The sequence below is a fragment of the Mesocricetus auratus genome, unplaced genomic scaffold (genome assembly GCF_017639785.1).
Source record: "Mesocricetus auratus isolate SY011 unplaced genomic scaffold, BCM_Maur_2.0 Super-Scaffold_15014, whole genome shotgun sequence".
NCBI lineage: Eukaryota > Metazoa > Chordata > Mammalia > Rodentia > Cricetidae > Mesocricetus > Mesocricetus auratus.
In genome coordinates this window covers 1741477-1767437 of record NW_024429186.1, presented here as the reverse complement: position 1 = coordinate 1767437, position 25961 = coordinate 1741477, and the positions used below count along the sequence as shown (strand labels likewise).

The 25961-nt window shown below is 44.3% G+C and overlaps 1 protein-coding gene across 1 annotated transcript in view; it reads right to left on the bottom strand.

Moving 5' to 3' along the window:
* Dnah11 (dynein axonemal heavy chain 11) overlaps positions 1-25961 on the bottom strand; it is a 308279-nt gene that overhangs the window by 42393 nt on the left and 239925 nt on the right. The window contains exons 66-68 of the mRNA XM_040742314.1: positions 8153-8357; positions 5641-5805; positions 1399-1539 (exon numbers count right to left, since the gene is read on the bottom strand). Of these exons, the coding sequence (XP_040598248.1) occupies positions 1399-1539; positions 5641-5805; positions 8153-8357 (511 nt within the window). The remainder of the gene's footprint in view (positions 1-1398; positions 1540-5640; positions 5806-8152; positions 8358-25961) is intronic.

Below are 25961 nucleotides of genomic sequence, written 5' to 3'. Positions count from 1 at the left end.
GATGTCCGAGGGCCTGAGGTAGCAGATTCAAATCATACCCAGTGTCTGTTCACCTCCAAGCCCTTTGCCATCACACCAGCCCTCTGCTCGAGACCTTCCAGTGACTTCTTGTTGCACCAGAGAACACAATTATCTAGATTCCTTAAGTGAAGCCCTACCGGATCAAGTCCAAGATGCCCTCCTCTTTGGGGTCTGTCTCCTGTAACTTTTGCCCTCACTGTCATTACCCACTGACCAGAGATGCATCTTCATACCCTGGGCCTCACACAGTCCTGTTTACCCAATACTTGCTAGGTAGCCAAATCCTCCCTTTCCTTCAAGCACAGGCTAAAATGCCACTTCCTCTGGATGGCTTTGCCTGTGCCCCTGGAAAAGTAACTGTCTCCAGTTTATCACTATATATGCATCTTTTTATAAGCCTTCGTGTTCATTAAAGGCATATGTATGTCCGCCCCCCCCCCAGTGGAGGTCAGAAGAAGACTACGGGTGGAGCTCTTTCTTCCCTTCTGTGTGGGTCGGGCTATCCAACTCAGGTTGTCAAGACTCAGTGGTGCCTTGACCTGCTGAGTCAATTACTCGAAAACTTGAAATGAACACGGGGTCTAAAGTATAGACCACAGCAACTACCGACATGCTATTTCGAGTGTTATAGAGAAATAAAAATACAAATCATAACATATATAATATATATATAACATATATTATATATAATATATATATATATATATATATATATATATAATCCACTCAAGTAAAGCTAACTGATGATTGCACATGGCTGTACCGTGGCTTTTCTTATTTAGACAACTTTATGATGAGCAGATGCAGTATTACCTTACGGTGTTTTGAACAAAGCCTACTTTAGTAGATGCTCTCTCTCCTTCCTCCCACCCAGTTCCCATGGTAACCTCCCCACCAGGTTCTTCGCCTTTTCAATGTGCCATGTGCCATTTGCCTACCTCTAATTTTTTTTTATTAAAAACAAAACAAAACAAAAACAACCTTTGCACTCAATGACAAGCCTCTTGCAAGGTAATTGCTCTCATTAAACATTTGTTTCAAAACTGACAGCAAGAATCAAAGGGACCCTTCCCAGGAGCGGAATGACATGGCAGGCAGAACCTGGCCTTTGGGCTCAAACCAGCTCTTAGGATCACAAAATGTGAATTTTGGGGTGATCTGAAAATATTACCCTTTTTGACGAGGAGAAAACTTATATGCTTTCTTGGAATGTTTTAGGATACCCAATATGTGTAATAGTGGCTTAAAACTGCCTGCCTCGTTCTTTCTCCTGATCTACCAGGACTGCCTAGGGAATAAATTGCTAATTTCCAGGGGGCAAAAAAAAGGTCAGACTTTCTCAGGTTGTGGATTTCCCTTCACCCCTTCAGCCATTACCTTCAAAGAGAACTGATAGATGGGGTTGATCTTCCTGAGGTCGTTAATAACGAAGTACAGAAGAGAGGCTCTCGCTGCCACTGGCCTGTAGCACTCTCTGGTCTCGTTGATTTTTCCTTCATTTTCCCTGGCTTGTATCACCTGTGGTGGGATCAAACGACAGCAGTCACTTATCTTCGTGTTTTCCAAACAAATCCCAGCCAAGAAAGGACGCTTAGGAATGTCTGAAATGAGCAGCTTATCCCTGGTTGGCCCCGATGTTGTGATCATGTTTGCAACCCCAGTCCTTGGGAAGCTAAGCCAGGAGACGGCTGTAAGTTTGAGTCTGGTCTGCAATACCACAGAGTGTCCAATAACAGTCTGTGGTAGAGAGTGAGAGAACTGTTGTATGCTTCTAATACTCAAGGTATTGTATCTATACAGCTCTTTTAATGATGTAATACAAATTTCTAGTCCTTGAAAGTTATTGTCAAGTAAATAAGGAAATGTAGTTTAGTAGTCAGCTATAGCTAAACTTTAGGTATGTTTTCAAGGTCAAACAGATATATTAGAAAGACAGGTCATCTTCCAACACTTCAGAGATCTGCAGAATATGGCATTTAACATGTTTTAATAACACAGGCTCTTTTATGATGACAATGAGACATGTCTGCTCCTGGTAGCACCAATCTATGTCAGAGAAGATGATGGGCATCAAAGACATGGAGTTTAAGTTCTTTGTGGTAAGGGTAAGCCCTTGCCTCAACTGCCGACAGTACGCTTGTCCAAAATGGACAAACAGGGCACCAAAAAGAGTGACTGCAAATCTTGCCAAGGCAAGGGGGTCCAGTCTTTCAGATTATCCCGGTTCACAGAAATGTCCCTTAGATATGCTAGACCTCTATGGTTAGCTAGTGGCAAGCTCCATTCTCTGACCCCCCCCAGACTGGCTTTATTTGTGCAAGAAAGAGAGATCACACCATCGACAACCCTACTCAGAAAAACAAAACAAGCAAAGGAAGAATTACCAGTAAGATTCACAACATGCCTGGCATGTATGGACTTGAGTTTTTTTCTGAAATGACTAAATCTAGGGCCAGGGAGATAACTTCACAGGTAAAAGTGCTCTGACCACACGGGTCCCGGGCTTGAGTCAGAGCTGGGAATCTCACGTGTGGGTAGAACCACCAACTTTGGAGGGTTCTCCTTGGTCCTCCGTACAGTGTGCTGCATGGGAGCCCAATTCTTGTGTGTATATCACACACACACACACACAATCACATCCAAAAAACAATAATTATTTATTATTATTATTATTATTATTATTTGGTTTCTCAAGACAGGGTTTCTCTGTGTGACTTTGGAGCCCATCCTGGAACTCACTCTTGTAGACCAGGCTGGCCTCAAACTCACAGAGAGATCCACCTGCCTCTGCCTCCCGAGTGCTGGGATTAGAGGCGTGCAGCACCGCCACTGCCCGGCTCCAATAATTATTTTAAAAGAAACTCTTAAATTCCTATTTTCGGATAACCTTTCCCCATGAACCGCATCCCGGTGAGAGGGGATGTGGCTCTCGGTTGCTGCTATAGATTTCAATGACTTTTATTGTTACACATCTGCAGAATCTGCTGCAGAGTAATGTCACCTTCCTGTCTCTCGTTCAGGCCTTAATAACGCAGCTGTATCACTTCCCAGGGATGGCTTTTAAAAGTCTGCTGGGTCAACTCAGTGCCAATGATTCTATTAGGTAAAAGGTCTGCAAATGCAATCAAGGTCGACAGCACGCTCGCTCGATAGCCACACTTCCTAGACAGCCTCTGCAGGAGGGGCTCTCTCTCAGCTGTTGAATTCCAGCAGGGCCACATCTCCATATACTCAAACATTCCCGTTTATTCTAACTTGTTAGCCCTCTGGGCACTTTTTCTGAGTCATTTTCCCCAGGGTAAATGATGCATTGAGACCCACAGGGAACCATTCCCTGCTCGGTTTCCTGCAACCACAGGCCTGTAAACACAACTTTAGCTTCAACGATTTCTCTGAAAAATAATTTCTCTCTCTCTCTCTCTCTCTCTCTCTCTCTCTCTCTCTCTCTCTCTCTCTCTCACACACACACACACACACCAACTAATATATTCGTTTTTATTGAAGGGTCCAAAAAATGCCCATTTCTAAAAACAAAACAAGAACCTATTTCTTTTTTCTCTAAGAACGCATGCTGGCCCTGCAGCGTTAAGTGATGGAGTATTTCCCCCTAAACACTTCTATGGTCTTAACTCATAATATCCGAGAATGAGAGGACGTGAAATGCAGAGAGCAGAGAGGGAAGTGGCTTCACGGTGATATATTAGGAAGACAGGGAGCAACATTTTAAGACACAACAAGAAGTTCACCTCGAAGGTAAGACTTAATTTACTTAATTGCCCTAATCTTTACTATCTTAGGAGCCACCTAGAAACCACTAACTTTAAAGGATGGAGTAATTTGGGATTCTATTTCTCTTTTGCTTAATTTAAGGCACATATGTTGAATGTATGGCAACACAGCTCTCCGGCTGGGTAATTAGTGGATTACTTAGGAATAGAGGATATTCCACAAAGCAAATTAACAGGCCTACATCCTTCCAGACTACGCAGCGTTAACAGTCAGTGACTGCTTTGTGGAAGTCCAAAGTGCACACACACCATAACACACACACTCACACACACACACACACACACACACACACACACACACACACACACACACACACGGCCCATTGTGATCCAAGTGCCTTGGCTGCTGGAAAGCTGTAGGAAAGAAATGGTTTATCATCTTTTGAAAAAATGTTATCTTCCCAGGGTAAATGATGCATGGAGACCCGCAAGGGGACCAATTCCCTGCTTGGTTTCCTGCCTTCACAGGCCTGTAAACACAAGAGCTCCAAAGATTTCTCTTAAAAAAAAAAAGAGAGACACCCTGTGATTATTATTTGCTGAAGCTGAGCTTTGCACCTTCCTCTAGATTCTACCATATAAACCAGTATGCTCCGACACCGGTCACACAGGAAAAAAAAGTCTGGAATGATTAGAGCTGTGTGGAACTTGAAGTCCAAACTGGAACATTCCTATTCCTAATCCTATCTCGGTGGATTAAGTTGTTCAGGGTTGTTTGGTCAATGGCCTAGGTCACACAAGGTCTTAGTTACGGTTTCTATTGCTGTGACTAAACACCATGACCAAAACAAAAAACAAAACAAAACAAAAAACCCAAAAAACAAAAGCAAGCTGTGGAGGAAAGGGTTTATTAGGCTTACACTTCAGCATTGCTGTTCACCACCGAAGGAAGTCAGGGCAGGAACTCAAACAGCAGGATGGTGGAGGCAGAAACGGTTACAGAGGCCATGAAGGGGAGCCGCTTACTGGCTGGCTTTCCACGGCTGCTCGACCCACCTTCTTACAGATCCCAGCACCAACAGCCCAGGGATGGCACCACCCACCATGGGCTGGGCCCTCCCCCCATGGATCACTAAATGAGAACATGCCTCCCAGCTGGATCTCAAAGAGGCTTCCTCAGCTGAGGCGCCTTCCTCTCTGATGACTCTAGCTTGTGTCTGGTTGACCCGCAAAACCACCCAACGACAACACAATCAAATCTGTCTTCTCAAAGGAATTGCCAAACCTGATTAAACTGTATTAATTGAAATTCTGGGAGGGGGAGTCACACCCATGTAGAAGACTCTTCTACAAGGCCCAGTGATCGAACTTCCTGGCTAGGGAGAGTTAAAACATTGCCGACCAGAGCCAAATTATCGCTTGTTATTTTTCGTCCCTCGAAAGCCATTCATGACCCACACACCCTTGTCTGACCTAATATCCTTGTGGCTACCAAAAAACCTTTAAAATGAGTCCCAGCAAGCCACTAGCTTCTACCAACTCCAAAACTTAAGAATGTCACTAGGTAGCAGCCGAGGCCTACAGCAGAGTTATCCCTGTTTTGTTATGACCTGCCCACCTACTGCCTCTACCAGTACCTTGTAAGTGTCCCGATGTATGATTCTCCTTTTCTCTATTACTATAAAAACGTCATGAATCTGCTGCCGCACTAGGTTGCATAGCCTTTGGCATATCCTGAATCTGCGTTCCCAGGGCTCGGTCACTCACGCCTGGCTCTAGGATAAACTCTCTCTTGCTGCCTTCCAGAGCCGTGCCTCTGTGTTGACAGCCCTGGTCCGTTTCGTCCCAGCAGAGTGCACTGAACCTGCCAGGCGCTCTCTGCTGGTCTTACCTTGAGCTCTATCTCTGCCGCGGTGGCCTTGGTGGTCTCCAGGCGCTCTACCAGCTCAGTGTCATCCAGGAAGCTCCCCTCGGCGGCAGAGAGGCGCAGGAGCAGGTCGTTCTCAAGCTGCCTCAGCTCTATCTTACAGTCATTTTGGTGCTTGGTCAGTGCCAGCTAATAGGAAATGTCATAGGAACGGTGGTCAGTGTCTGCTTTGTTCAGGACAGTTCCCACAATCACAGGGGTCACTACGAGCATGATAGGAGACACAATGGTAAAACCATACTGATCACAGCTGTGAAAAATTCTCTTAAGAAATTCAGATGGTGCGGTAACATTTGGTTAGAATCCGAGGCTTCGAGGGTGGAAGAGCCTGTTTAGGAAAATAATATCAATTTCTGGCTTGCGCTCTGACGTTAAAACAGCTTGGAGTCCTATTGGGAGGAAGAGCTTACAGTTAGGAAAACGTTATACAACCATCTTTCACCACGAACAGAGGTCCTGGGCCAACTGTCACCAGAAAATACAGGCGAGATCAGAGAATCACTATCAGAACGCTTAAGCCACAAGAGGCCATTGCAGGCGAGCCAAAACCTTCATGGGCACCCAGGCACAGGGCGCCTCTGCGAGTCAGGCCACATTCTCACTGAAAAGACTAAGAATGAGCCACATTTGCCTTGGGCAGGAGCAAACTCAAGGGAACTGTCATCATTTTAGATAAGTCTTAAGCTCACAGTCTTCTCCTTGTCAAAACCCCACCAAGAGGAACTTTGTCAGAGCTAGGTTAACTTAGAAGAAAGACAATGAGAAAACCTGCCTGCTTTAAGACGTCCGGTCTCATAAAGAAACAGTTTGAAAAGGCTAAGGAAGTCCTTTGAAGGCCAAAGACCAGTGGATTCTATCGAATGAGCATCCTTCATAATTGCACCAACCAGATCCAGCCAATGAGAATGGGTCAAAGGTGACAGAGCTTCAAGATGCAGGTTTTATATTCATGAAAGGAGGTGTTTGTTTGGGGGAAACTTTTGAAATAACAGGAAAAAAAATACTGGAGGAAACTGAAGTCTTTGGCTCTGATGCAGACAGGCCAAAATCTACTCTACAGATAAGATTGCCTACCCAGAGAAACAGAGGCATGCTCACAGGCAAAAGCCTTTATCTGAAGAGACAATGCCAATCTCAGAATAAGACTCAGTTATGTATGGCTGTGTGTCTGCTGCCAGTATACCCAAATACTTTCGGCAAGGGACACCAGTGGCCATGTTAGGCTGCGACTGAGAAACACTCTCCACCGGGGGACACCCCCACAGCCACAACACTCACCTAGGATCCAGAGAGGACAATGTCAACCAAAGAAGTGAACATACACCCTACAAAAGCAAGACTGGTAGACCTCAATGCCAAGAAACACCTCAAACATCTTTACTCCAGATGCCTGGATCCCAGCATAAAACCGCAAACACGAATATAACCAAGACAAACACGGCTTCCACCAGAACCCAGTAACTTTTTATTACAGTTAGGCCCTGAGAAATTCAATATGGCTGAAGCACAAGACAAGGACTTCAAAAAAGGAATGACCAATGCGGTCAGGGACCTAAAATGGGGATGTGGATAAACTGCCTTAAGGAAGTCTGTGGATGAAATAATGAAAATAATACAAGGCATGGAAGTAGAACTTAACAGAGAAATAGAATCAATAAACAAAATCCAAACCGAAATAAAACTGGGAATGAAAAATTTAGGGTGACAAACAAGAACCTTGCTCAGTCATCCACAGAGAGATGGTGCCTTGCAGAAGACAGAAAGTACTAACACAGATCTCCCCCCCCCACACACACACACAAATGGACAATGTACAAAGAGTGAGAGCCTTGGGGGCACTCTGTCTCAAATGCAATGTCTTCATCAAAGCACTCAAGAAACTACAAGGAAGAGGAAGCAGTAAGATCCTGAGACCTGGAGATGACGGAGGATTCCAGGGATACAGTCTCCTCCAGACACAACAGAACCGGCGCCCTTATGAACTCATAGAGAGTTTGGCAGCATGAGGCACAAGGCCTGAACAGGTTCAGCCACCCAGGAGCCCAGCACTGAGAGAGGAAAGTGGGTATGGGGGTCCCACCCCTAACCAAGGTGCTGTCTTTGATGGATACCCGCTGGCAAAGGAAAAACGCCAGTTTTTTCCAATAGAGTCCCCATCGTGATCCCCAGTTCGTCCGCGCCCCACCCCTCCGCCCCCTGCCGGGGCTGAAGCCTCTCACACCAATGAGCAATCAAGAAAATGCCACAAGGGTTTCGTAAAGAAGACAGCTGAAGCTAACTCTGACCGGCTCCAAGCCACATTGTGGCCCAGCTCTAATTACTAGGCATCTGGAATTCCACACTAACTCATCACGCGTGTCTTAGTTACAGAATCCCACGTCACGTGACAGCACCTGGCATTGTCTCCTGTGCGGAGGGCGTGCCCCGTTAAGTTCTGGGGGTGGGGGTGGGGCGGGGATGACCCAGCACTATTTACCTTCAGCCTCTCCAAATCTGGCCTTTCGGCACTGACCACCTCTGCCAGCAGCTGGGCTTCGAGACCATCTTCTGTGACCGTGAAATTGAGGAGGGTCGTCTGGGCTTGTAGCTCTGGCTTGTAGTGGGGATTTGCCAGTTTGGTGTGTAGGATGAGACGGAAGTTCTCGTTAAATTCGCACTCTTTGTCACCGATCCTGATGTACCTACAGGACCCACAACACAGGAGAACTTGGGGACCACGGGAGTGGGAAGGTACCATTCCTGAGCCAGTAGGCCTGGTCCAGGGATTCCCAGTCATTCCCAGTTTTCCTAAGACCCAGGATGAACAGAGGGTACCACAAGGCCTTGTGGCACAAAAAAATGAAAGACCCAGAGAATAGATATTGGGGTTCAAGCTTCAGGCTGAAGATCAGAGAAGCAAAGCAGCCAAGCCAGTAGACCTTACCTCTACCCAGCAGAAAGGGCAATCCTGTCTCCAGGAATCCTCAGAGGCAAAAGGCTCTTAATTCCTGTCTCCTCCTCCTTTTATTCCTTTCTCTGCCCATATCACTCCTGTCTCCCCTTCCCTAACGCTGTGATTAAAGGCATGTGATCCCAGGTGCTGAGATCACCTTTGAGTGAGCTGTTTCTTTTAGGACTTTATCAATTTCGTGTAGTCAGTGTGACCTTGAACTAACAGAATTCCGTCTACCTCTTAATCCTAAATCCTGGGGTTAAGGGTGTGTACCACCACCGCCCAGCTTCTGTAGCTAACTAGTGTGGCTACTTTGCTTTTTTGATCTCCAGTGACTATTTTTTTTAATTACTTATTTTATTTTATGCACATTGGTGGTTTGCCTGCACGTATGTGTGTGTGTCAGATCCTCTGAAACAGGAGTTGTGAGCTGCCATGCAGGTGCTGGGAATTGAACCTGGGTCCTTTGGGAGAGCAGCCAGTGCTCTTGACCACTGAGCCATCTCTCCAGCCTGATCTCCAGGGGCTTTAATACATCATAGACGATATCACCACAAGACCGCTGTCTATCTCTTCGTGTGTGAACCAGTGACGGTGTGACCACTCACTTGACAATGTGTCTCACCTGACAATGTGTCTCACCTGACAATGTGTCTCACCTGACAATGTGTCTCATCCGACAATGTGTCTCACCTGACAATGTGTCTTATCCGACAATGTGTCCCACCTGACAATGTGTCTCACCTGACAATGTGTCTCATCTGACAGTGAACAAATGGTGGTGGCTTTCACTGTACTTTCTGGGATTACGTTTATACCAGACATTGCTATAGTTTTTCCTATAGAGTGTTATTATTTTCAAAGCATTTCCATGTGAAATCATAGGAAAGCACTGTTCTTGAAAGGATAGAACAAAACATGTATGTGTTGCTATATATGTGTATGCACACACACACATATATTACATACACACTGAACTATATTACTGTTAGCTCTGCCCACACTGGACTATATTACTATGCAATGAGTGTAATATTTTATTTGCCAAGATATTAAAATGTAGATTTATGCATGCTATATTGTTAAATAATACATTAGTTACTTTATTGTTATAGTAACATATCACCATATTAAATATAGTAACAATAGATTGTATTAATAGTTACTTAGGTCTCTAAAACTAAGCTATTGAAATACATATTTAGCTTGGATGTTTCCTACAGTTTTTGCCTGGTTCATAGTCTCGTTTTTTTTGTTTTGTTTTTTTTGTTGTTGTTGTTTTGTTTTGTTTTGTTTTGCTAGAAGCCCCCTATGAGAATCAACCACATGCAGAGCTCTTCAGTTCACATGACACACAGTCAGACAGACAGACAGACAGTCAGTCAGGAAGTAAATTTATAGGTACAGCAACTTCTCAGCGTTTTGCTTAGGTGGCCTAAGCTACATGGAGTGAAAATTCACAACGAAGGCTGGAGTGCACTTCATTTACTCTTGAATATTAATGAAAATTCTGGATTCTTCACTATCAAGTCTGTAAAACTTTTATATTTTTGAAGTACTAGGGTTTGGACCCAAAGCTCCATGCACACTAGACAGGCACTCTACTGTTGACCACTGGGTCACGGTAAATCTCTATTTCTCTCCCCAAAAGGCACTTTCCAAAACTCAGGTGCCTTCCCACAGATGGCATGGTGCTTGCTGCCTTAGAGATAACCCATTGCTTAACAATGCTTCCTTAACACCTGCACTCCCTGGTGAGATCTCCCGCTTATCAAACGCTTCCTGCTTCTGACAGCCCCCAGTCCCATTTCTCAGCGCCTCCTGTCTAACGACCTCTGCCCCATCCAATGCCACGTCCCCCTATGTAAGCTTGTACGAAATCCCCAATAAACAGCTTGATCAGCCAGCTTGTCTTGCTTTCATTGTCTGCATCTCCTGTCTCCCCCCAAGGACTGGGGCTCTCTACCACTGAATTGTGTCTCCAACCTGCTTTTTAGTTTGCCCTTTGTAACAAGTCTCACGAAGTTGCCCAGGCTGGCCTTTGAGCTCATGAGTTTCCTGCCTCAGCCTCCCAAGTAGCTGGGACTATACGCCTACACGGTCAACAATGATAAACATTTTGATCCCCAAAACGTTATGATGATCAATGCCATGCAGAGAGTGTGTTGCTATTAATCTAAAGACAGAATGATATATAACTCAGGAGAAAACAAGTTACTGTCCGTCTCACTAACTTGAAGGTGAAAGGGTATTTTTCTCAGTTTATTGACTTTGGAAATTGAGCACATTCAAAGAAATGACAGTGTGCAACATCCAGCACCTGTTCCCAACAATTAAAAAAAATGAGCAGAGCTACTCAAAATGCTATAATGTGGTAATATTTGGGCTCTTGGCCCTGATCCCTTTATAACTGTGCCTTACAGAGTGGCTGTCGTGTGCAGATGGTGGTGAGAGTATCACCCATTCACCACTGTTTGGAGGAAGTTTAGAGACAATTTGCTTTAATGTATAAAGGTGATTGAAAATGATAGTTTTCTTATATCATTCGAGCTTTCATTATTTGGGTATGAATTAAGAACCCAAGAACACTAAAAATCAATCTTCCATTCACAGTAGAAAACATGGCAAGTGTCAAGCCTCCAAGCAGGAGGTGGGCTTGGCAGCAGCCCACTTTAGAGACAGCCTTTGGGGAAGCTGCAAGGTGATGTCATTCACTATGTTGGTTTCAGCTTGTTTTTGCTTTGTCAGGTCTTTTCCAGGAGGAAAGAGAGTCATTCTTCCAGCAACCCATTCCTTATTGAGCCAGTGTATACCTGTATAGTGTGCCCTTCTCCCTTAAAAACAAAGACAAAGACTGATTTTTGAATGACAAGTATTGATGTCTCTGTTGGAATACTGAGGACCTTTACAAATGAATGGACTACAGGCCAAATGCTGTAAGTGAACCAGGCAAGGACACTGGGCTAGCTAACGATCACGGTGGCCTGAGCTCTTCTTTTATAGGCCAAGGGTCAGACACCATATGTTCACACAATTTCCAGGTGATACCACGCTTGTGAATTTTTTTGGTCATTCCTTTGGTTTTTTGTGGTTTTTTTTTTTTTTTTGTGCTATTCTCTTTTAAATAGCAACCGAACACCTCCACTCTGCCAGGTTGTCAGAGAGCCTTCCAAGCACAGGGCATCTCATTATTTCCAAGACAAATTAGATCCCTGCTCTCACGGATACTACTTCCCAACAACAGGTATTATTGTGAATACAGTATTTTAAGCATACATTTTCCTATGCATCGAATACCCACAATGTGACAGGCATATGTAAAAAGACAAGCGTCTGCTCAGTCAGAAGACAGGAAAAACACAAGGAGAGATGGTTCTTCAAAGATGAGACGCAAGCGTCACCATGAAGAACAAAGGAGGGTGAAGTCTGTCACAGAGGACCGTGCGGCGCAGCAGGATTCGGCTGATAGGCAATGGCCAGGACGGGCGAGTTACCAGTCCCCCACCAAATCGTGGCCACACGATCGGCACAAGGGGATCAAAGATCCACCCTGCCAAATAAGAAGTGTGAAGACTCTGATAGCCTCTTTCTCCAAGGGGATATACAAATAAATACCCCGTACGCTCACAGATGATGCTGCCGTGAGACAGGGGAAGGCTAGACTGACTGAGAGCTCACCAGGAACACATGATGAGCTGTGGCCAAAGCCAGGTTAACTTTGGTGATGCGTTACTGTGTGTGCATGTTTGTATATGTGTTCTCCCTGGTGCACAGGACTCCAAACAGACCGCTGCCACCATCTTAGCTTATTTGCTTTTGGAAGCAAGCTGCAAGCCTCAAATCCACATCTTTTTGAGAACCAACAGGACCTCACAAGGCAAATTCCACTCCTGACTCCTGCAAACAGGCTGTGGTTCAAGTACAGGTACGATAAACCACGTGCAAGACCACCATCAGTCTAGGTGTGCCAGATGTGTGCGCGCCACAGATGTAGATCTCATGATTAGGTACCGGGGTCACATGCCCAATATAGCTCATGTCCATGCAATCTCCCCAATTATTTATTTATTTGTTGTTTGGTTTGTTTGTTTGTTTGTTTTGAGTCAGGGTTTCTCTGTGTAACAACAGTCCTGGCTGTCCTGAAACTTGCTTTGTAGACCAGGCTGGCCTCAAACTCACTGAGATCCACCTGTCTCTGCCTCCCAAATGCTGGGATTAAAGGAGTACACCACTACCGCCTGACCAGACCAGCAATAACCCCAACTTAAAAAAAAAGAATCCCAAACTGAGATACTTCTGGTTTCAGTATTGCAAATGAAGACACTGTGCCTGCAGATAGTGTTTTGGCCTCAGAAAGAAATCGCTCTAGAGCAGAAAGTAGTCAATAATTGCTATAAAAGGATCTGAGAGTATTGGCTCTGGATTTCTCCATCTATCATATGTTCTCATTGTTAGAACCCTTTAAAGTCATTTTTTGCTCTTGGGTTACACCTTGGTAGGCTACTGGCCTGTTTCCTCTCTCAAGGATCCCCATCAGTTAGCGTGGTAGCATGACTTCTGCTAAAAGCCCAACCCTCACCAATGGTTCTGATCACTGGAGGGTATCACCAATAACCCCTTTGTAACCTTTTTGGGGGACAATTTGGGAGAAAGGTCAACATTAAACAAGGGTACAATGAAGCTTCCATCTTGCTGTAAACATTTAGTCAAATAGCTGCTTTAACGGCAAGGGCTCTGCAACGCACTCATGGTTGGCTCTGTGTCTCACGTGTGTACCTAATTGCGTACCCTGAGGCACTTGCAAACCCCAGTCTAAGAGCCAGGGAGTATTTCTGCCCTGCTGGGTAGGAACAGTGACAGGGTTGGAGATGGTAAAGGTAGCTGGGTGCTCACTCACCTTGCAAACAGAAGGACACAAGTTCCATCCTCAGCAGCCACATAGAGATAGCCGTGGCTGTCAAGCGCTTCTACCGCTAACCCTGGGGAGACTGAAACTGAAGAACTCTGGGGCTTGCTGGCACAAGTCAGCTAGCTGAATCGGCAAGCTCCTTGCGCCATCTCAAAACATTAAGGTGGCAGGCAATTGGAGACAATACTTAGTATCAAATTCTGGCTTCCACATTAAGGCACATACACTAAATAATAATAAATTAAATACTAAATGATAAACACACACACTGAATAAATAATAAGGTGCAGGGAGGGGGGCTCTGCTGTGGAAGAGAACTGCCTATACACTGGGTTTTTTTTTTCACACCTTGCTCAAAAGCATCATTTGATAGCTTTAGCTTTCCCAGGGACAGTAAATTATCCTCAATTGGGAGGTGTTTATGATCTATGAAAGGCAAAAATTGCATAATGACACAGTGGGTTTTATCATTGCTGCTAGGTTAATTTTTGGCTAATCTCCTGTCTGGGAAAATTAAACAGACCGTTAACACTCTCTTCTAATTTGAAGACTCTAAAAAAAAAAAAAAGGACAGAATTAACCAGAGGGGTGGGAAAGCACGCGACAGCTTCCCAAGGTTGACTTCCTAGTACCCAAGGCCACTATGGCTCCTTGGAGCTACAGGATGTACAGGTTTTGTTTAAAGCGAAGTCCTGTCCTGCTGCCCTCCAAAACAGAGTACTCTGTTGTGCCTCCCCCAAGCCCCCAAACATAGTGTTACAATGAAACTCTTAGGACTGAACTTCTGAATCTGTGCTACAGTTGCTCATGGAGGGCATTTTTTACGCCCTCCCAAGGAGTTAGCTAACCCCTCCCCTTCTTGCTGGATGAGATTGGATGGTTTGGAGGTGAGAGACTTATTAGTGCAGCTCATAACGGAAATGAAATGATTTTTCCCAGGGTAAACGCTATGGTCTGAAGGGCTAGGACATATGAGTCAAGGGCATTCTGGCTCACCTAGTGGCACTAATTTTAGAGCAGGCTTAGCCCCTCTAGATTCTTTTTATGAACCCAAAGAGCCCATGACTTGCCCAAGGTCACTCTTGCCTGGCAAAGCTGGGTCTACTAGGACCCTGGTCTCTAGACACACAGTGTAAAAAAAATCCCATTGTGGGCTATTTTGTGTTCGCAGAGGCTGCCTGCAGTGTCTCTGTGAACATGTCTAGCTATTGATCATAAGAGGACATGGAGGGTAACAGCTGACCTGGTACCAACCCGAGGCAGCTCTGGGAAAAACAGACACGGCTCAGAGCACACGGCTTGCTGATCTGCAGTTAGAAATTCTGCTGTTTATGAAAGAAAATGGCTGTCATTATTCAAGTGCCCGCACCTACTCTGGGATCCCTGATTTCTATTTAGTAAGTATACTTACTATATGAATTAATTAATTTATGCCTTTTAAAAAATAAGTCATGCAATTTATATGGAAGTTACAGGCCTCTGGCTCCCAGGAAATACAAAAGGAATTAATGATTCTGACTGATGATCATACCATAACATATATACATATATACATATTAACCCAAATTCAGCTTTCATAGGTCAGGATTGAATGAAGACCAGGTATACTAGGAATATTGGAACTCTTCCAAAAGTTCATTCAAAATCCAGCCCAAAAGTGTTCTCTGGAGTGAAAAGATATCTCATTACTCCAAGCTACGGAGGGTCACTGCTGTGGTGTTGGGATGCACATAATGAGAGTCAAGGCCAGTGTTTACTGGCTGGTTCTCATAGCACTTCTGTTAACACCCCTGCACCCACAGCGGCTGCTGCTACCAGAGACCCCTGGAAGCTGCAATCTGTGGCCATCGAGAGACAGCACCCATGTCACCAAGGTGAGATCCTAAAAGTGGAGGTTAAAATGTGCACTTTTCATAGCAAGGGCCAGCATGACAAGATATCCCTAAGGGTATCCTAGTGGCACTCACGTCTTGGCAGTAGCCAACAGCTGTCTGATTTCATTAAGGCAAGCTAGGGAAGGAGGGGAAATGATTTGCTTGGTACAGAAAACCTAGCCATCTACCTGGGACTAGTAAGGGAGAACCTGTCTGTCTTCTGCTGCCGCCACTCCACTAAACAGATGTAATTCCTGGCTGGAATCTAAATAATTACTCCAAATACTCGATGTTAGGTATCAAACCCCAGACAGAGGGCTGAGGTGTTGATCTAACCTACCAGAGCGCACGCTGGCTGCCGGGTTCTTCCAACATCCCTTGGTCTCTACCTGTTACAGCGGATGGCAAACCTCGCTCCCTACCCTAAACTTCTCCAGTCCAGGGGCTGGCCTTCCTTTCCCCCAGCCACCGTTTTCTATATAATCCAACCATTTTGCTATTCCAGTCCTTTTTGGCCTTCCTGGCCTCGTGGGCTGACTCTCTCCTCTCCCCTCCCATTCTCATGTGGCCTGGCTTAATCGGGTCACGTCTACTCGGGGCTCTCCCAGATGTCCCTGTCTCTGGCTATGCTCTGCCTTTTATCTGCAATAAGCCCCCTTGTCTACTATACCTAGGACCAGTCATGTCCTTTTTTTTTAATTTCTTTTTTTCATTCACTTATCTTTACCCACAGGTAGCTTCCATCACTCATCGCAGAAGCATCTCTCTGTAACAGAGGAAGATCATTACAGAAAACCATTTATCATGGAGTGCATACCCCCACTGGACATATCTAAAACTCAACCCCTGCTGCTGAAGTTCAGGGGGACATCAGAGAAGAGGGGCAGAAGGATTTTAAGGGCCAAAGAACCAGGAAATCTGCAGTGAGATTGTGTCGCCTAGAAATGACAGGATGCTTCTTCTTCATTCATGATAGCTCAACAACATGGTTGCCCAAGCCAAGACCTGAAAAACTCCAGCACCAGCAGGCATGTTACCACAGAGGTGGAAACTACAGAGCTCCCACCACGCATAGTCAGAGAACTGCAGGAAGCTGGGAATGCTAAGAGTGGGAAAATACTTTTCCCCAAGGATGAGCCTCTAAATTGGTTATTCAATACCAAGTGGTCAGTCCTGAAATCATATACTACAAGCAATACTAAATGGACTCACCAGGTTGTATTTCTGTATGAGGCAGTGTGTGTGTATGTGTGTGTGTGTGTGTGAGAGAGAGAGAGAGAGAGAGAGAGAGAGAGAGAGAGAGAGACAGAGAGACAGAGAGACAGAGAGAGAGAGACACAGAGAATAACAAGGAAAAAGACTGTGAATTTGAGAGGAATTGGAGTTGGGGAGACAGAGGAGGGCCTGGAGGGAGGATAGGAAAGGGGATATGATACAAGTTTTGAAAGAGGATAGAAAGCCAATTGTTTTTGTTCTAACTTTGTAATAGAGTCTTGTTTTGGGTGGTGGATAAGCGCCTAAAAATATATTGCTACCGAAAGTGTAAAACATAATGGGAGACTTCACATCTAAGCGTTCTAAGTATGTGTAAGTTCCCTAAGTTGAATGGATTTTGCACCTGATTAATTTTGGTGTGTGATGTTTCTAATCTATTTACAGATATTTTTAGAATATGTTTTTATAAAAGTTTAAAAAAGACATATGAGGAATATCAGAGAATACTCTAGACCGTGCTCTCTAGAGCTATTGTGGCTTCTGATTTCAGTCTGCCTTCATGGACAAGCCTTGTTGCCATTGTCCTCAAATCATGACCATCCTGAGTTTTGAATAAAAATTATTCTCCTCCTCCAAAACGATTTTAAAACAAAAAAACATATGTAGGGTTACTATTCTATTTTTTCCTTCCTTCCGTCCTCCCCCCCTCCCTCTCTTCCCCCTCCCCCTCTCTCTTTCTTCCTCTCTCTCTTTTTCTTTTTTGGAAACAGTATCTCCCCATGTATCCCTGGGTGGTCGAGAGCTCATTATGTAGACCAGGCTAGCCTGGAAGTAACAGAGCTCTGCCTGCCTTTGTCTCCCAAGTGCCCACATCTGCCGGAGCTGGTCTCCAGTCGGCACCTTATAGCTGAGATGCTACCTGTTTTGAATGACAGAAACCTAAACGGATTTCTGATGTGAGCAGATAGTCTTGGTACCAAAGCAAATGCCATCACCGTTTTTTAAGAGTCACCCAAAAACAAACACAGAAAACAGCATAATTTGTGTAGAATAAAGACTGACATCCACAGCAGGTTCTTGTCTTCACTAGGAATGCTGCAGGTGGACTCTTGCAAAAGTATTTGTAGGATTTGAAGTTTGGAGAGAAACTGCTCTTCTACAGAATGTAGTATTAGTCTACAGAATGTTCTTTTTCTAATTTGGACAGTTCCGGTAAAGATAGAAGGTAGGTTTTTATGGTAAATAAATAACAGAGACCCACTACTTGGGCATAAAAGCACACTCCAGAGAAGAAAAATCAACTTTTCAATAGACATCTAAAAGCCTTCCGGTCCACCCTGCTGTTTAAAATGAGTTCCTGCTTTACTGCTGAGAGTATAGCCAAAAAGCTCAGGTGTGCAGAGTTGGGCACAGAGCCGTAACTTAGCAACCCCAGCTGGAAGGGCTGTGCTCGTTGGTCAAACCCAGTTTCTCCCGAAAGGCTTTGGCTGAAAGCCTCACAGCTGGCCAGCCCTGAAGGGAAGGAAGCCCCCTTCTTCCCCCACTCCCAAGGAGCAGAAATGAGTTAATCTGCTTGCCCTTTCTCACAAGTGAATTCAGATAGCTAACTTCAATCGGAATTTCAAAACGAAACGAAAAAGATGTTTTGGAACTCCAGGTAACACAGCAGAGAAGTACAATAACCAAAAAGCCAGCTGAAAGAAAATTACCTCCCTTGGAATAAATACATGCGTGCATGCTCTCTCTCTCTCTCTCTCTCTGTCTCTCTCTGTCTCTCTCTGTCTCTCTCTCTCTCTCTCTCTCTCTCTCTCTCCCTCCCTCCCTCCCTCCCTCCCTGTCACTCTGTCTCTTTGTCTCTCCCTCTCTCCTCCTGTCTCTGTCACTCTCTGTCTCTCTCCTACCGTATTGAAACACAGTACGGTGCCAAAAATAAGATATTCTAGGTCAATTAATTTCGGATGTTTTAGAGGATCGCTTTCCTGAAGAAAAGAATCCAAAGTTCTTTCTTTTAAATCTGTGGCATGGTTTGGTAATGATTTTCAGATAAAAATCTAAGAGCCGGATCCCTCTATAGCAAGGCTTGCTTATCAGACCTTCATGATGACACTCTATTCCCTTTTACAACCTGGACTAAGGTTCGGAATGGAAAAGTTGTGGTGTTTTTCCTGACAATAAGAACTTTATTTTGGCTGGGCAGCAATGGCACATGCCTTTAATCCCAGTGCTCAGGAGGCAGAGGTCTGTCGATCTCTGTGAGTTCGAGGCCAGCCTGTCCAAAAGAGCTAGTTCCAGAACAGCTGGGGCTGCTACACAGAGAAACCTTGTCTCAAAAAATCAAAAACAAAAAACTTTATTTTGAATTCAGAAGGCAGGGGAGACTAGAATGCTGACTTATTATTTTTTTTCAGGGAGAACAAGAATGAAGTCACAAAGTGGGTTTTACGTGAGACCTCCTCAGACAGGTCTACAGTTAACCATGACATAATTACATTACACCACCAGCAACATAATATTTAATAGCCAGAAAGTCCGACAAGGCAAAATTCTTTGTGAGGAAAGCCAGTCATTATAAAACAAGTGTCGACAATAAGGCTGTCTTCCTTTTTTTTTTTTTTTTTGGTATTATTTGTGTAAAATGAAAATTTATTGCAAATAGCTACTGTATCTGCTAGCTGATTCTGGGTCTCCTTTTAAAACAGACTATTGTCAAAGGAATATATGAGGAGTAGATGCAGGAGGAAATAAAAATTATCTTTAAAAAATATTTATTTCCTGAGAAACAAATGAGCATTCGTCTTGCAGTGAGGTTACCCTGGGCAAGATTAAAGTGCAGAACTGACTTCCATAACACTTGTGGGGATTTGAAAGATTAAAGTGATATAATTTTATAAAGATACTTCACAGTCCAGCAACTTCTCTAATGTGTAAGCCAGTAAATTTGCTTTGGAAGAAAAATACGTTCTGATAAATCTTCCCAGATATGTTTTCTGTCGATTGATATGTTAAGATATATTTTATATAAAATTAGGATTGTCTGGAGTTCGGTGGATTTAATTATTTGTAATTATCCAGCTGTTGACAGCCTATGGCCCTTTTATGGCAGGTATCTACAGTGTGGGTCAGGTTCAACTGTATATCTTCTCAAACACAGATTTAATGCACTATTGATGAAACCATTACTCGAACCAAATTAAAGTCTGGGCTGATGTATTGGTCCAGGGGGAGCTGTCAGACATGAAAGGAGTAATTAGTATTCATTACTTCATACTCCACAACATTCCAATTTTTAATGAACTTCAACTTTTGGGCTATGCTATATATCACAAACATTGCACGTACATTTATTATTTATAAAAAAAATAAGCTAACAGTGTTTTTTTTTAAAGCCTTCCCCAAACAAACAAGTAAAATAAATGCAAATGCTATTAATAGTTGAGAACTTTGTGGGTACTGGGGCTCTCGGTAGGAGGCTAAGCATGCTGTCCTTTCTGCCCCAGGGAGGGTAACAAGGGTTGCCATCTCCCCCCACTCCAACCCATCCCCATTTTTAAACTTTTAACATTGTCTAGTCTTTGAAATACAAAGAGAAACACAGAGACTGAAACAGAAACAAACAGAGGCAGAGAGCAAGATCTCCTGGCAATTTTACAAATTTGTGAGAGACCAAGGTGACACGCATCCACACGCTTCTGGTCCTGTGGTATTACAAACTTGGGTGTCCCTTACCCAAACCACATCAGCTTTTCCCCACCCCCATTACCATTTCCTCGTGTTATTTCTTCTCTCAATTTCTATTTATTGAATTAAGCAAGTAAAAGTAATTCTTACTTCTACCAGTCTTCTCTTTCTACATTCCCTTCAAACCTGCCTATATGTGGCTATTTTTTTTAAATTCCTCACTTAAAAACACGCGAGTTTAAACAAAGGAACAAGAATTTATTCTGCTTTTAATATCTCATCAGTTGGAGATGGAGCGATGGCTAAAACATTAAGCTTTGTTCTAAGTGTGGCTTAATCACTTATTGGGAAAAACTGTTCTCAGAACATGGCACCCACAGTTTTTTTTTTCTCATTTCGATGTAAGAGTAGAGAAAAATGTAGAGTAGAGCTTGGAACGGTCCCTCATAGGAAGGGGTAACTAAGAGTCTTACATAGAGGAATCTTTTGGATTATAAAAAACAGCTAGAGTGGAGGTTCCCAATCTGACTTTCTGAAAGACACCATTATTATATAGGATCAAAGAGCAAAGAAGCACTAACTACTTTTGAAAACCAAGTTATATCTTTGGGCTCTGTGTGTGTGTGTGTGTGTGTGTGTGTGTGTGTTCTCATGTACATGTGTATTTGTGTTAACGTAGAGCACAGAAATCAACGCGTCTTCTTCAACAGTTCTTTTTTTTTTTTTTTTTTTTTTTTTTTCCTTTGAGACAGGGTTTCCCTGTAGCTTTGGAGGCTGTCCTGGAACTAGCTCTTGAAGACCAGGCTGGTCTCGAACTCACAGAGATCCGCCTGCCTCTACCTCCCAAGTGCTGGGGTTAAAGGCCAACGCCCAGCCTATTTTTTTTTTTTTTTTTGGCAATAGTTCTTATTTTTGAGACAGAGTCTGTCACTCAGCCTGGAGTTCATTGACTGTCTGGCCAGCAACCTCCTTGGCCTCCTGCTCCAGCCTGCAATGATTGTGGGTGGCCCTGTGCCTACACCTGGCTTTCATGGGCTTTGAAAATTAAATTTAGGACCTTACATCTGTCCAGCAAGCACTTGACTGGCCAAGCCACGTGGAGTTAGCTTTTAAAGCTGACAGGACGTGATACTTTACAGCACAGCCATTCCATTCCACAGTGAAGATCCTTTCGTTGTGATGTCTGTACATGTGCATGGGAATAATCTATACTGTTTGGAGTTGTGTGGCTTCTAATATGAAAAAAAATAAGCTAAGCTAAATGCCCTGCGATAAGAACTTCAAATTGACATGGGGGGGGGGGGGGATCACAGCGCATTGAACATTTCAACAATGCAAAGGGTGGGAAGAGCTTAGCTCTGTGGGAGGATATTTGTTTGACATGCACAGGGTCCTGGGGCAGCACTAAAAAGGAAGATAAAGGAAAAGAAATGGAATAAACTGGAGCTGAAAGCAATGATGTCAGTAAATCTTAGATCGCAATATCAAATAAAAAAGAAAAAGAAACCAAGTCCCATTTAAACTGCACGTGGTATAGTGGACTTTTTTATTAAGTCCCAAGTCAAAGAAAGCTAAACAGCATATCATTTCAGATCACACACATATAGGACAAAATCACTGTAAACAAAGTAACGAAATGATTAGCAAAATGCAAAATTCTTGATTGCCCTTGAAAGAGGAGGCAGAATTGGTGACAGGAGGGGCCCAAAGTGGCTTGAGGGGTCAGCAGTAATTCAAACGGCGAATGCACACTATTATCCTTTTTAAATGTTTGCATGCTACAGATTTTGTGTGTGTTTAATTTATTTTATTTTATACATACAAGGTTTTGGCCTGCATCTATGTCTGTGCAGCATGCATGTATCTGGTGCCCATGGTGGAAGCCAAAAGAGTGCGTCAGATCCCCGTGGAAATGGAGTTACAGATGGTTGTAAGCTGCCTTGTGGGTGCTGGGAGCCGAGTCAGGTGCTCTGAAAAGAGCAGCCAGTGCTCTCATCCGCCCAGCCATCTCTCCAGCTCAAATCCTCAAGATTTTATAGTGTCAGCATTAAGCTAGAATGAAAACAAAACTCAGACCTTCCATGCCCTCTGGGAAGTGACTGAGGTGCCACAGGCCTTGAAGATGCCTCCCTCATCCCCAACCTTTTGCTGATCTGCCTCATTGTTCTCTCTGTGGCTCGTTTACGTGTCTGACGTCGAAAGACGATGTCCCGCCTCAGGAGTTCTGGCTCATCATTGGTTCATGCTCACAACCAGCCACACATCATTCTTATCACTGTTTCATTAAGTAGCCAAGGAAAGAATATACATTAACTGTGTGTGTTGGGGTCAGGCTGCGTCTTACTCTGTTTGTCCTATTGCACAAAACAGCTGTGCCTTGCCCTCAGAGACTCCATTACACGAGTGGCTTTCGGCTACACTTTGAGGGAGAAGGATGGCCACAGACCCTGGGTAGCCTCAGAAGCAGGCAGTGCCCACCTAGCACAGACCAGGAAAAGCAAGGGAGCTGTCCCATGCATACATTTCTTGGGGATGTATTGCAAATGTAGAGACACGTGGGTGTGTTACAATCACATCAGAGAAACCAAGTCCAACAATGACTAAGGCAAGGGCGTAACCCCCTCACCTGAAACCCTGTAAAAGGATGGACACCTATTACAGTGAGGGCGTGGCCCCCATAGCAACCTGCTATCTGGTACCTGGTGCTTGGGTTGTACGGTGAGCACTCCCTGACTGTCCCAGGAGCCTTGGCTCAGCTAGGTTCCCCACTGTTGGCACAGCTTACTCAGCTGCTTGTCTACCCATTACCTGCCCGTTTGCCCTTCTCGGCCTGGTCACGAACGGTTGTTTCGTTTCTAACCCACTTCCTGCTCTGGATCCAGCTGGGCCTCTCACCAAGAAGCTGAACTCAGATTTTTCTCTCCAAATTTCTATCATCACTCACATTCTTTACCTGCCCCTCCCAATCTCTCCACACTTATTTCTTTGCTTCAATGTCCCTCAGATCCTTTACATTCCTGTCCCAAACTTTCAAAGACCTCCTCCCTCATCCCTCTCATACACAAGAGGGTCCTCGAGTTACTTCTGCCTACACTTTTTATACAGACAGCTGCTCCTTTCCGTCAGACGGCCACGTCAGACTGACCTCTCCAATGTCAATATTCATACTCACCCCCTGGTTCCCGCCCTCTCTTCATCACCGGTTCTTCACAAATCTCATTTATCTTTTCCCGCACTCCTACTTTTCCTCTGCCCAAATAGTTGCCAAGCACTCACTGCCCACTGACTCCCCTAAATTCATTAACCATCCAAACACTCCCTACAAATCCTACATTCCCACATACAAGACCCAGCTGAATCAAGGCGTCTCCTTGGCCACACACACACACACACACACACACACACACACACACACACACACACAGACATACTCTCATGACCGAGCCCTCACTTGGGTCAAGGTCACCCAACGACCTCTCTCCTCACTGATGCCTCTCTCCGAGTCTCCCACCCCATTGTCGGTGCCTCCTTTCAATGTTCCTACCCCTTGTCCGCAGCTCCTCTCATCAGCCATGCTCCAGTCACCAAGGCCCAACCCCCCCCAACAAATAATGACTTTGTCCCCAGCCATTTGAGTTCCCCCTGGGAGCTCTCAATTCTCTCAACTTCTCCACCCCAATCCAAAAATCTGCCTCAGACCACCTCTGTCACCGTTTAACGAAACTTACCCCGTCATCTATGTTCCCAAAATATTTCAATATCAGAACCTACCTGAACACCCCAAGGGGAAAAATCTATTCTGATGTAACAAGAGTGTCTCAAATTGTGTTCTCCCCAACACAACGAGATCTTGTTTTCAGACAACAATTGCTCCCCAATCATCCTTACATAGCCAATCTAAACTGTCCTGGCTCCTCTTAAGAACTCTCAAATGGACTCTAGACAATTACTCCTGCCAACCAACAGCCTGTTTTCCTGTCTATTGTCCATTCTTAAGGGTGAGGGTCTTTCCCCTTTCTTTGCCTTTCCCTGGTCTTGGGACTTCTCTTCCCAACTGCCAGGGCCATAAACTTAGCAGTTTCAAATGTACATTCAAGGGAAAAGTTTTTTTTTCTAAACTCCTTAACCTCACCACTATTCCTAGTCTATCTGTCCCAGCAGATTTCAAATCAACTACAGACTGCTGCAAAAACTCCAGAGCCAGCCCCAGCTGTCTTTTCAGAATCCACATCCTTGTCCAGCCTCACAGACTACGCTTCCTCTGTATATGTTTCTCTTACTGGTTGATGAATAAAACGTTGTTCGGCCAAGACAGGTGGGGCTAGGAGGCGAGGAGAATTCTGGGAAAGGTAGGCAGAGCGAGCCCGCCACACAGAGTCGTGATGCTGCCGAAGGAGTAACACCATGCTGGGGCATTACTGGGTAAGCCACAGCCTCGCGGCAATACACAGATTGATAGAAACGGGTCAATAATTAAGACAGAGCTAGCCAATAAGTAGACCTAGTCATCGGCCAACAGATTTATAACTAATATAGGGTCTGTGTGTTTGTTTGGGGGCTGAAGGGCGGCGGGACCCTGACGGTCCAGAAGACTCATGCTTATGATGAAGGGACACTAGTCCACTCAAGCGTGTGGCTCTGGCAGGCCTGGCCTATCTCCCTGATTCCCTCTGCCTTGCTAAAAACTGTTAAATTACATTCTTGAAGCTAGCCCAAGGTTTATTCCCTTATTTAGCCGATCCCACCTCCTGAGGCTGACTACCAAGGTCCATCTATCAAAATATTGAAATCCAGCAACCAAAAGCTCCATTTGGTTCACCTAATGGAGTTCCCATTTTACCTACATAAATGGCTATTTGCCAATGGGTCATGTCTCTCTTCTTTCTATCCAGAGACAGCCCTTTGTCCTCAAGGACAAATACACCTTGTTTCCTTCTCCTTCTTCCTTGTCCTCTATCTCCTGTCTTTGTCTCTTTTTCCGTGATTCTTTCCCTCTGAGAAAAACAATTTCCTTGTGCTGAGAACTTGACTTTGGGGGTCCCGCAACAATACTTTTCCTTTCACTCCCAATCAGCAGATTAGAATAGAGAGACAAAGAATTGAAGCATATGTTCTCTAGTACTTCTACTCCAATCCTAGATTCCAACAACAAGCTTGTGCACAAGCCTCCAAGACTCAGATTTTTCCGAACACATATGTGACAGAGAACCATCAGATTTTTTTTACACATAAATTGCTCTGTTTCCAGTTAACGTTAAAGCTTAGAGAATACATATTTCACTGACAAAAGTTTTAGGTCTTCATAATAGAGCCAACGCCTTAATAACAAGGATTTCGCTTCAGCGACATCTGAGATTTTCGTACTGTACTTTTAACACATCAGACAAAGCTACAATTATATTTGTGTTGGGAGTTACAGTTTGTCAGGTGGCTTATTAGATTTTTCTAAATGCATGTCTGGGTAAATTTTGGTTTATTAAACAATTACAAGTTGTCAGTCACTCTAAATTGATTTACTTGGGAAGCTGTATAATAAATGCCGTAGTAATTGACTGGAGACTAAGAGTTAGTCACCCTTACTTAAGTCGGCCCACTTGTGTTTTCAGGAGAAATCAGGTTGACGGAAAAGGAGACAAACGCCTTAGAGGCAGAGTGGGAGGCAAAAAGAATGAGTTTG